At 37.2% G+C, this 12117-nt stretch overlaps 1 protein-coding gene across 1 annotated transcript in view; it reads right to left on the bottom strand.

The window, feature by feature from the left end:
• Positions 1 to 10066: 10066 nt before the first annotated feature.
• LOC120223593 (neurexin-3) overlaps positions 10067 to 12117 on the bottom strand; it is a gene marked incomplete at its 3' end in the record, with an annotated part of 324726 nt that continues 322675 nt past the window's right edge. The window contains exon 11 of the mRNA XM_039221796.1: positions 10067 to 10186. Coding sequence (XP_039077727.1) covers positions 10067 to 10186 — 120 coding nt within the window. The remainder of the gene's footprint in view (positions 10187 to 12117) is intronic.

Genomic DNA, 12117 nt, shown 5'->3' on the forward strand with positions numbered 1-12117 from the left:
GTTGAAGGATCTTCTCCCTGCACCTCACCAAAGAAAAACCAAAAAAACAAAACAAAACAAAACAAAAGGTCCCAAAATATTCTGCACTGCAAGGGCTTTCCGGGAACTCATGCAAAGCCTCAAACCACCCCTGGAGGTTGTGACCCAACGCATGGCACATGGTGTGTTAAGTGGTCACCCTTCTTCTGCCCCACCCCCAATCTCAAAGTGCAAAGGTGAAGACAGGTAAAAACAACCAGATGATGCCCACTTAGAGTAACTGAGATTGGATCTATAATCGGCTTGAAACAATGGAGAAAAAGACAACAAATGTGAGACGATGTTTTGCAATACATCACACAAAGAAGGACAGGGATTCCTGAGAGGAAGAAGACAAAGTGAGGGCTAAGATTGTGCCAACTTACAGCCTTGAAAGAATGGCAAGGGAGTAGGAGGGAGGGGTCCCTCTGCAGATTCCTTCAGATGAAAAGAGTTAAGGGTTAAAAGAGGGCAAGGCAGCTACAATGCAAAATGACATGGGTGAATCTTAAACATGCCCTATGGAGGTGGGCACCTGGGTGGCTTAGTCGATAAAGTGTTCTACTCTAGATTTCAGCTCAGGTCATGATTTCATGATTCATGAGTTTGAGCCCCCACATTGGGCTCCACACTGGTAGTACAGGGCCTGCTTGGGATTCTCTCTCTCCCTCTCTTTGCCCCTCCCCAGCTGGCTCTCTCTCTCTTTCTCAAAGTAAACACATGGAAGGAAGGAAGGAAGGAAGGAAGGAAGGAAGGAAGGAAGGAAGGAAGGAAGGAAGGAAGGAAGGAAGGAAGGAAGGAAGGAGAAAGAAAGAGAGAGAGAGAAAGAAAGAGGGAAAGAAGAGAAAGAAAGACATTCCATAGAGAAAAGAGAAACAAAAGATCCCATAGTATGTGAGTCTATTGACAAAGCTCATGAATGATGATACAAACTCTAAGAGCAGCCCCTTTTGAGAACAGGAATGATAAGAGGGGCACAGCAAACTCTGTAGGAAGATGGAACTGTCCTTTATCTCAACTAGGGCACAGGCTACATGGTTATAAATGTTTGTCATCATACACATAAGATCCATGCATTTTGCTGAATGTAAATTTTACCTCAATCAAAAAATGCACTCCTCCTTGAAGAAAAACAGTTAAAAGAAAAAAATAAGGGAAGGACACCAAATTATACTTATTAGCTCTATTTTATAAGAGAAAATAAAGTAGTTGCATATTTTTTGCCTTTGCTTATAAATAAAAATAAATATATATTGAAATAAATGTAGGAAATTATAAGTCTATGTTGAAAAATACATTAAAATTGTACCTGTATGTGACTAACAAGGTAGTATAAAATTATCTTCTGTGAACCAATAGGCTCTCAGTGGATTATTGCCATCACCATCAATAAGTAACTAGCCAGGCACACTAGAAATAAATGGGCTGTAATTAAATATAAGCAATAAAATTGGTCTACGAATACAGCATCCTGAAGATAGCTGAAATGTAATTAGTGAGACTACAGATTCCAACAACTCATAATAGCACCTGGTAAATTGATAGGACCCTGAGTCGTGGACACTATTTCTCCTTGAACCATAGGTCCAAGTATCAGCTGGGATCTGCAGAAATTAATGTTTTACCTGTGAGTCTCAGCTCATTTTTGTGCACTGTTATACAAAACAAAACCTGCCAGTAGTCCTGGCTCTCACTGAATAGTTTTTGTATTAAAATCAGTAATACAACAGATTTTGTGTTACAAAATTGTCCCTTCTTGATATCAGGGGAAATCATAAACAAGAGTGATTCCCAAGGACAACAAGCTAAAACCCACATCTATGAAACTGCTTCCAAGAATACCGGAACCATTATCCTTTCTTTTAGAAGACCCTGGGATTAACTCATCTTCTGACATCCTTTTAGCTACACTGAATATTTGTGTGTCCCGGAATCAAAAATAGATACAAAGGAATAACTTAAAGGCATTACCTTAGGTCCTACTGGTGCGTGAATGCTTCTCTTTATCTGTCTTACCTTCTGGATCTTGACTGCTATGGTACCAGGCTGCTCCTCCAGCCTTAGTGACTCCTCTGGACTCAACCCCTGCCTGCCCAGACCTAACAAATTTGCAAAATGGCACTTTGATGGAACTTCCCATCTTATTACACCAACAGATCAATCCTAATGAGGCCCTTATTTAAAATGAAGTAAAAAAGTGTAAAATATGTCCCTCCTACCAAATAACAATGTAAATAGTAAAAATTACAGTGTAATAGATACAACAGAAGTAGTCAAGCTCCATGGATAAGGTAAATCAAAATCCCTATGCATTCAGATGAATTCTCTTTAAGAAGCTTTCCTTGAGGCATTCACAAGACATCAGCGGTCCAGAGCTTAGATTTTGCAGTCAGACATAAAAATGCATCCTTGTCCCCCCACCTAAGACCTTGAGCAGATCACTTGACTTCTTCTCAGCTCCTTCATCTGTAAAACTGGGATCAGAATAGTATCTACTTTCTAGGGTTGTTAGGATGACAAGATGATACAACAAATTCAGCACAGTGTTTGCTACACAGTTAAATGGTTAGGAAATAAAAGGTAATTGTATATGTGAGAGGTAGTCAAGGTAAAGAAAAAGGATTTGAAATTGAATAGATCATACTACTGTTATTAAAAATCATCCAAAATTTAGAAAAAAAAAGGCCAAGAGAGAGCCACACCTCCCTTCAATATCATAGAAGGACCTTGTTTAACAAGACCACCTATGGAATACATACTTCTATGGGAAAATGTACCTTTGACATTGATATTTATGATTAATTGGACCCCAGACTCTGAGATGATTATCCTGTTGATTTTTGTTCAGTAGAGATATAATGGCAGGTAGGCAATTTAACACCAAAGGCTAGGGCTTTTGTCCTATGAGACATTCACCAGTTTTATATTTAATCTAAATATTTTATATTCTTTTAATGCCTATCAATATCCAGTTCTTCAAATATTCTTTTGTTTATATATTCTGTGTTTCCATTTTTACCATCTCATTTTTTCTCACAAAGGAGTTAAATAAACTTGGCACACAGTCATTCTGTCTACAATGTAGAAGAGTGAAGTTTTTAACTTCATGAAAATCATATTTGTACAATGCAAGTTTTTAACTTCTGAAAATTATATTGAAAAATAGCCAATAGTTCTATATAGGCTATCATATGCCATGTCTTAACCTTCACAATTATGAATTCATTTCATCTTTACAACATTTCTGTGAGATAGAACCTATAAATATCCACATTTGGGGGGCACGAATGAATGAATGAATGAATTAACGAATGAATTCCAAAATAATATAGCTATTAAGCAATGGGATCACAATTTTTTTTTTTTTTAAGTAGGCTCCATGCCCATTGCAGAGCCCAGGCCCAGTGCAGAGTCCAACACGAAACTTGAACTAACAACCCTGAGATCAAGACCTGAGCTATGATCAAGAGTCGGATGCTTCACTGATTAAGACACCCCAGTGCCCCCAGAGTCACAATTTCAACAGAGGCCCTCCACTCCACATCAGACATCTCATTCACTATGCCATATAACATATATGGAGATTGTAATAAAGAAAAAGAAAAACAATGGAAATCAGAAGAGCTAGATCAACAGAGAATAAAAATATAAATATTTGGGGGTATGGTGAGGTATTCTAATTCTATAAGATCTAAGGATATTATAACAAAAAGGCTTATCTTAGTATTAAGGCAGAAATGCCTAAAGTGTTCAGAATTCCATAATAATAATCAAATTAACAACTAAGAACACAGAACTTCTCTCTTCCTACCCCACATTCCTATTGGGTTGTCTGTAAAGACTTGACCATCTGGTATTTTAAGCACTCTAGTAATAAGTGATGGTAAGCCATTATTATTTCAAATAACGATTAAGTGATAGCAAATCTAGTAAGAATGTGAGCATTTATGTCAGATAAACCTGATTCAGGTCCTCATTAGGCTTTTCCTGTGTGACCTTAGTATTCCCATTGTTAACATCAGGACAATAGCATTTCTTAGGGTCTTTGGGATGATTAAAGGGATGACACCCTTATAAAGGTCCTAGTAGAGTGTCAGAAACATATAAGGACTTGACAATTGTCAAATATTATTAGTTACAATAAAAACTATCACTACTTCTATTTATTAAGTATCTGTCATACTTCCTGTGCTGTACCAAACCTCCAAGAGGTTAAGTGACAAACTCAATGTCAGTGTTAAGAGTGAGAATTGGCATTTAAAGGAGTTTGATTGTAAAGCTAATTAACTTAATAGCTATGCTATCTTTTATAATTTAGTAACTTATATACATTACAAGTCAACTTTAAAAAACTTTTGGTTCATTATAATCACATTTTCAAGATAAATGTCCAATAATGGTTCCATGAAAAAAAGATTTGGACCATATTAGTCCTCATCCAGGACTCAACATGGAGGGTTCTGCCCCAAAGAAATGAGCATCATAATGTACTCTCTACTAAAGGAGATGAGAAAATCTAATAATTTGATGTGAAAAATGCACATAATGCAATGTTAAACACACGAAGGCAAAGCATAAACTTTATATAGAATGCGATCTTAACCATCCAAACGCTTAGAAAAAAGAATGGAAGGAAACAGCCAGAATGTTAGCACTGGCTATAGCTTATCTCCCTCCACCCCCCTTCTTTCTTTCTATCTGCTTGCTGGAATGTTGTTCTGACCTTCTTTTATACCATATATGCTTAGGAAGGACTTATACATTTTTCAAAACTCATTTCTCGATGAAAATTTTCTTAATAACAATAGCTCTTCTTGGAGTTTCAAATCAAGGGACAGTTGACGCCTCTCCACTTTATGAGCCCTCACTACATATGGTTTATATTTCTATGGAAGTACTTCCAAGTGCATCTTTCCCCATTAGACTGTAATGTCTTTGAGAAAAGGAGTGCACCTTATTCATGATCATATCTGCAAATAAGAGATGTCTGGTAGGTGAACGAATGAATAAATGATAAAGTATCCTAAGCAGCAAATGACAATCTTAATAATGAACTTCTCAGATACGGCCTATTTGTTGGACAGGCAGAGCCTGCAAACAGAGGTAGGCATTAAACACATAACTGAAAACATGGACACATTGTAGTCTGGTATCTTTGAAAATTATCACTGTACAAATAACAACACAGACCCACAGACCCATAACTAATGCCAGTGTATCTATATGGACCCAAGAGACAGAATTAACATACCCATGTCTGTTGGCTTGTTTGTACACTAAGTAATGCGTATATCGCTCATTTTTTTCTAAAGCCTGAATGGGAAATGTGTTTTTAACAGATTTAATCAATACACTAACCTACATTAAAAAAATAAATAAACCCACACAATAAATAAAAAGCAAAAGGCCAATCAATAGCCAACAGTGCAGCTTAACAGCCACTCCAGCAGAAAACTGTCTGAAAAGGCGCTTCACACTCCACTGTCTGCACGATCCACAGTTGCCTGCTATTGATTTGTTGCAAGCAAAGAACATCTATTATAACACGCCAGTGTGAACCTAGCCCACAATATAAGACTAGCAATGTAGCCCAGGTAGCTGGCTGCTAGGGGTGGGCTGAGGACCCACATTACTTTACCCCACAAAGCTATTATAAATACCCGATTTCTAAATCCAGTAACTTGCTGTGTTTTAAGCACTCACATACCACAGGCTGTTCCACATTCACTTTTCCAGGACACCAAATCAAGAACGAGCCCTCAAGACTGTATACAACTCAAACCAGTTGGGATGAACATGCTTAAAGATAAGTATGGTGGTAAAGATTGATGTGAGGTATTTAAAACTGCCATTTTCAAAAAGTCCCCAGAAATACCAACACGTTTGTATATGTGTGGGTACATGCCAGTGAGCAGGGCTTTGTGCAACACTTTGCAGTGTTGTGTAGAGAGAAACTGAAAAATAGGTTGCATTGCCTATTGCACTGCCTACAGGAGAGGGGTTCTGGATTTGCCTGATGGTGTGATGGCTACAACACACTGAAATCTCCCAGGCTTTTGGTCCTGATTTTAAATACCAGTTAGAACCCAATATCCAAAAAGAATATCTCTATAAGAACCTTTGTAAGGTTCCATTTCTTTTGTTGTTCTTAAAGTATAACCCCAACATTGTGTCATTAAGTGGGCATTCAGGTGGTATGCACCATCTGAGAAGTGAGCCCTCTCTGTTTTGAATTTTTCAGAACCAAGACTATCTTTGGAGAATATTATTTTTTGTTCTTCTGTAGATATTACTGGATCCTACAAGAACTCAAAATTACTTCTGGGATGACTTTGGCCATTATGGTTTCAAAACGGCCCTAAAAGTTACCTAAAGGAAACTCCCTGTGTATGTTGCCATTACATAAAATGGTAGAGATCCTATCTTAAAACTGTATAAGATAATTAGCAAATCAATCATGCCTGGGTATCCAGTCAGATGATTTTTGTTTTCTATCTAATACAAGAGAATAACTCAGCCATGGAGAATGCACGCCACACCTCCATAATAAGCACTTACCAGCTTTGCACACCATCTTCCTAAGACTAAACCTGAAATTCACCCCACTGCCTCCATCAACCCACCATGCTTTCATAGAAAATGATGGAATAAAGTTAAACCCATCCATGCTTGGTCTACTCATACTAAATGAGATACAGTTTCTAAATGCAAACTCTACTCACAGAGGTGATATCTATGTGACAGCACCTCAAAGTTGTCAAGCAAACACTCAATTTGGCAAAGAGGCAAGAAAAATCAAAGGTCATAAATGAAGGAACCAATACTAGAAAAAATGTAGAAAACCCTAAAAATGCAAACATTTCTTTAGAAACTTGTAAATCATGCTCAAATATAAGTAATCTTTTCTATAGATGATGAATTGAACTGAACCTTTTATTCTGAAAAATATCAAAACCCAGCATTTTCCTATTAAACAAGTTTCTAGTCTTGGATGTGCGGTAAGAAATTGAGATGTTTTCATTTCCATTAACTAAAAACAATCTGCTATCCTGAGAAAAATCTCATGGAAAATGAGAGCTCCAAACCTTCTCTCCACCCCCCAGAAATATCCTTTGCCTTTAGACAGAATCCTCAATGAACCAATCCTCAACCAACCACAGTGTCCTCTGATGGCATTGTAGGAAATACAAAGTCTTTTAGATATATGCAGCATTCTATAAAATACACTACTCCTAAAAAGTGGGTAAAGGCCAGATTTCTTTAATGACATTCCAATTATAATATCATGCTCTATTCTTTCAGTGAGGTTAAATGCAGACCACCTTGAAATACATATTACCAAAGCAACCACTAACGGCTTCTGTGTTCTTCCACACAAGACTCAATCCTGCTTTTCTCTACATTCCTTCTTCGTCATCATTCCTCTCTTCCATTCACTTGTTTTATCTTTTCCCCCTTCTTTGCAATTTTCCCCCATGGCCTTCACCAATACAAATATGAGCTTTGTTCAAATCTGCTGATGACATTGAATGAAGGTTTACTTCCTGATGCAAGAATTTGCTAACACAGGCCCAGAGAATATCAAACAAATAATTTAATTTTGAAGATGTTAGTGAGATAAAGCAGCATGGTATAACTCTAAAGGTCAAGGTTGATATAGAGAGTAAGGATCTATGATGTAAAGATGGATAGGCTGATTTTTAGATGGAACAAATTGGCCCTGATGCTAGTTCCAAAAAAGAAGTTCCCCCCAATACTTTAAATGTAGGTCACTAGATATGGAGACATCCATTGTACAACCCAACACTATGATGTATGTGGTTGATTTCATTAAAAAGTTTATTTCTGAACTTTATAGATATATCCAGTATATCTGAATTCTATATATCCTTTACATTCTGCACTTAAAATGTACTTGCTCACATTACCATATAGTCATCTAATCACAGAAGCCCTGGTCTGTTCTCTAAGAGCAGACTAGGCAAGCAGCTTCTTTTAATGACTTGGGCTCAGAGGTTTTCTACAATAAAAAATTCAACTGAATTGTTTACAGAAGGAAATCTAGGGCACATTACCCTAGGCCCGGATATCTCAGAAACATTTTTGAAGGATGAGACGGTACTGCCACAAGAGAAAGCTGACATTTCCCAATCCATTCTAATACTTCATTATATATCGACAAATTGTTTCAGTCAGATAATGCAACCAGTCTTCATTCTGGACTGAGACATGATGTGCTCCTTACAAAGTCAGAAAAAAATCATAGAAAGCTAGAAAGATTCCTGGTTAATTTTTAGCAGAAAACAATGCCTTGACTGGGTAGCGGAAAGACGTATGTCAATGAGAGAAAAATATATACATACCTTCTGAAGACTGTGCATATTCACTGCAGTTAGAGTAACTTACCTTTCTGTCTTTTCTGTGTGTAGTCTCGTGCTGACCATTTTCTACCAGGAGTGGTTTGTATTTATGATATGGAATAAACTTGGGAGGATAAGAAAGCATTATACCACCATTTAGGATAAAAAGCTTTCCTAATGCATCCTACACAGGCACACTGGAGGGAAAATAAAGAGCATACAGCACAATTCCCCAGATACTCTGGAGGGGTCCATAACTGCCTATTTCTGAGTTAAACAGTATTTCCAAATCATAAATGTGGAAACAGGACTTTCAATAAGACCAAGTACTTGGAAAAGAACAATCTGATGTCAAACTTTCTGCAGATCCTGTGTCTTTTGCTTTACAGATAGAGATGTGTATGCTTACATTTAGAGGAATGAGAATCAAATATTTTTCTCTCTACATGGATAGAGTCCCCACTTGTTTCTCCAGGTATATCTTAAGTGACTGATGGAGCATATGAAGATAAAAAGCTATGAAAAAAACGGGAACAGACCAAGAGGCAACCACACACATGAAAAAATAAAAGTTGAGAAATAAGGATTCAAGGAAAACCAAATAAACATGATAGATATGGCATTGTGATCAGTGCCTGCTCCCACTTAGGCAACCATATGACTTTACCATTTGCTCGGATAACACCATGCATCTTTTTTATAAAACCAAGAGGCCACTGACTAAAAGTTGAGATTGTAAAATAAACTCCTACCATGAACACTACATTTAGAAAATTGGGAGATTAGCAGGACCCACTACATCATGGCTTTAAGCAAATCTCTTTGCAAAAGGTATTCAGAAAATTCAGATGTTTGCTCATCTTTAAAAATAGCCATGTCAGGAAAATAACACAAAATGGAAGTGGAGACACAGATTACAGATTCCCATAGTATTGAGGTATCTCCACCATCAATTCTAGAATCACCTTCATGAAATCTGTCTTCTAGAATTAAACATTCTCATGTGCCTGAGGCATTGCTAGTGCACAAGATAACAACCACCCCTCTTCCAATATGAACCACATACACACATACATACGTATAAATATACTCCTACAATAGAAATCATACATAAACAGAATGACTATGTACATATAAACCAAGTAGATATTAATATGTTTAGCTAGAGGAAATTTTTTACATTTGCAAAACACCTGAGAACGCTTTAAATATCTCTAGTTAGAAAAAATAATAGACTCTGAATATCTTCATCATTTGTAAAATCTAAGAAGTTCTCTATACTCAGAATTTTGAAGAAATAGCTACATTCCTTAAATATCCTCTAAATTCTAGACAATGAAAATGGGAAAGTCTCAAAATTGTTATCCAGATGACTTAATTAATGAAAAATTAAACTCCTTAGAGCAAAAATATTGTCTGAATTGTTTTTTGCTGCTCAGCCACACACAAACCAATCTAAAGGAAAAACACAGGGAGTAGGCAAATGGGAAAACATCCAGTAATGTTGAGCAAGAAATGCCTCTTTGCTCTTCCACTAAGAGCACCCGTCCTTTACTTTCCAAGCCTCTGTAGGAGGAAGTTGCTTACAAATCTTTCAGAAGAGCCATCTTTTTACATATTTCCCTTTAAAATTTCTCTAAGCCTCTAAACTCTGAAAAAACTCCCAAGTATAAAAAGGTTGTACTCACGGTCATTGCACTGGTTTCCAGAATATGAGGTCATGGAACAGTCACAGGTGAAGCCTTCCCACTGCTGCATACAGACCCCCTGGTTGGCACATGAATCTTCCTGGCAGGTGGTACTTGGTCCTAGCAATTCATAAGAAGGAGGGAAGAGAAGAAAAAAAGGAGAGAGAAGTGTTAATAATTAATCAAATTCAAAGGACTCACTTGAATTTGCTACTCTCATGCCCCCAAACATTCAAAAACACAACTGCCAAAAATTTCAACTCTGTATCATGCAACAAGAGTCAGTATGTACAAAAGACCACAGCAGTGCACACTTAGCCACAAACTATCAACAGTTACACACAGAAGGGAGAGGGCTGAACACACTGTTCTCTCTTAAGCAGACTTTGCAAAAGAGCTTCATCTCTACCATCCAACTAGAAAGATACTTCATTTGGAGAATGGTCTTTCTAAATGTATAATCATAAAGCAGAAAAAATTATTCCCATGATTCTTATGAATTAAGGCATAAAAGTCGCTAAAGTTTACTTTATGACATTAAAAAATGTTTGATGATATGAAGAGGAGCATAGCACAGCCAACGTGTATTGGTGTTTTGTAGGTGGTAAGTACTGGGTACTAAGCTACTTTGTCTACAGTATCATATTGTGCTCCCCAGTGACATGAAGAGGTAAGTAATTATGATCATCCATTTCACAGATTAAAAGAAAAAAAAAAACCTAAGCTCATGCAAATGAAATAATTTACCCACAGTCACATATCAGGAAATGAAAGGACCCTGATATCCAACTTAGGTAAATGATCTCTGAGACCCAAGTTCTTAACTATATTAATTGTTTTTTAAAGGTTACTTCTCAGACCATCACTTGGGAAGTTGTTAGAAATACATGTTATTGGGCCCCAGACCTACTGAGCCAGAAACGTAGGAAAGAGGCACAAATTTGTGTTTCCACAAGCTTTCAGGAAATTGTGAAGCAGCCTAAAATTTGAGAACCGGTGTACTGCATCATGCCACTGCTATAGGCTCATAGAAAAGTGTATTCAAAAGCAGTGTTCACATGACAAATGATACAAAAGAGAAATATTTAGGAGATAGGAAGAGAATATTAGAAATTACCTTTATTTAAATTTTTTATTATTTCTATTTTTGTGTATCTTCCATAAGCAAGCACTATATAAGTATTCCATTCTCAAAATATTTTCTAGATATGAGTGAGCAATTGAAAAAGGTTAGTGATCTTTACCATACAGATTATCATTAAAATTTATCTTTAGGTCGGCCTGGGGCCTCTCCTTAACCATCCTCTCCTTTTCATTTCTATCTTCTGCCTTAACCTTGGGATTATATATATAAACCCGCACCTTTGAAATTATCTGAGCTAACAGAAAAAAACTCCTAGAGATCCTCAGCAAAGGAGGTGAGCCCTTTGACTCATCAAATGTATTACTCAGGAGATGATGCAATAGAAGCAGTTGACAGAGTAAGAATATATCCACTGCAATAAGTGCATATTTCACAATTTCCAAGCAAAGCCTCACACAGGCACAGAATGTTGAAACGTATGCATGCAGAGTCCTAAGGATGCATGTTCAAAAGAGATGTGTGACTACAAAGGGTTTGTCTTCTGGGTGGCAAGACATTTTGTATTTATTCATAAGGGGGGAAGCAGTACAGACCGTCACTCCTAATACAAAGCTATTAGGATATGACAGGAGAAAGTTCAAGACAATTACTAACACTAGGGAAGCCGCACTGCTGCTGGGTCTCTGCAGCTCCTATATGCCATGTGGTTCCCCCATGTGGAGATGAAAGGAGGTTCATGGTCATGTTCTCAGTGGGTCTTAAACTTGAGCATTGTGTAGTACAAGTTTCATTAACAATGGCAAATCAGGACAGCTTCTTTCAAAGGATAAAAGTTTCTGAGAAGTCCACGGGGCTCCCTGACCAAATAGCTCTTACCAGACAATGGATTAGTAATTCAATTGTACTCAAGAATCAGAAACACATGGCAGGCTTTCTCTTGAAAGGCAGAAGAACAGAGAAAAACTTT

This window comes from Hyaena hyaena, unplaced genomic scaffold (assembly GCF_003009895.1).
Source record: "Hyaena hyaena isolate Hyena2069 unplaced genomic scaffold, ASM300989v1 scaffold_1016, whole genome shotgun sequence".
NCBI classification, from domain to species: domain Eukaryota; kingdom Metazoa; phylum Chordata; class Mammalia; order Carnivora; family Hyaenidae; genus Hyaena; species Hyaena hyaena.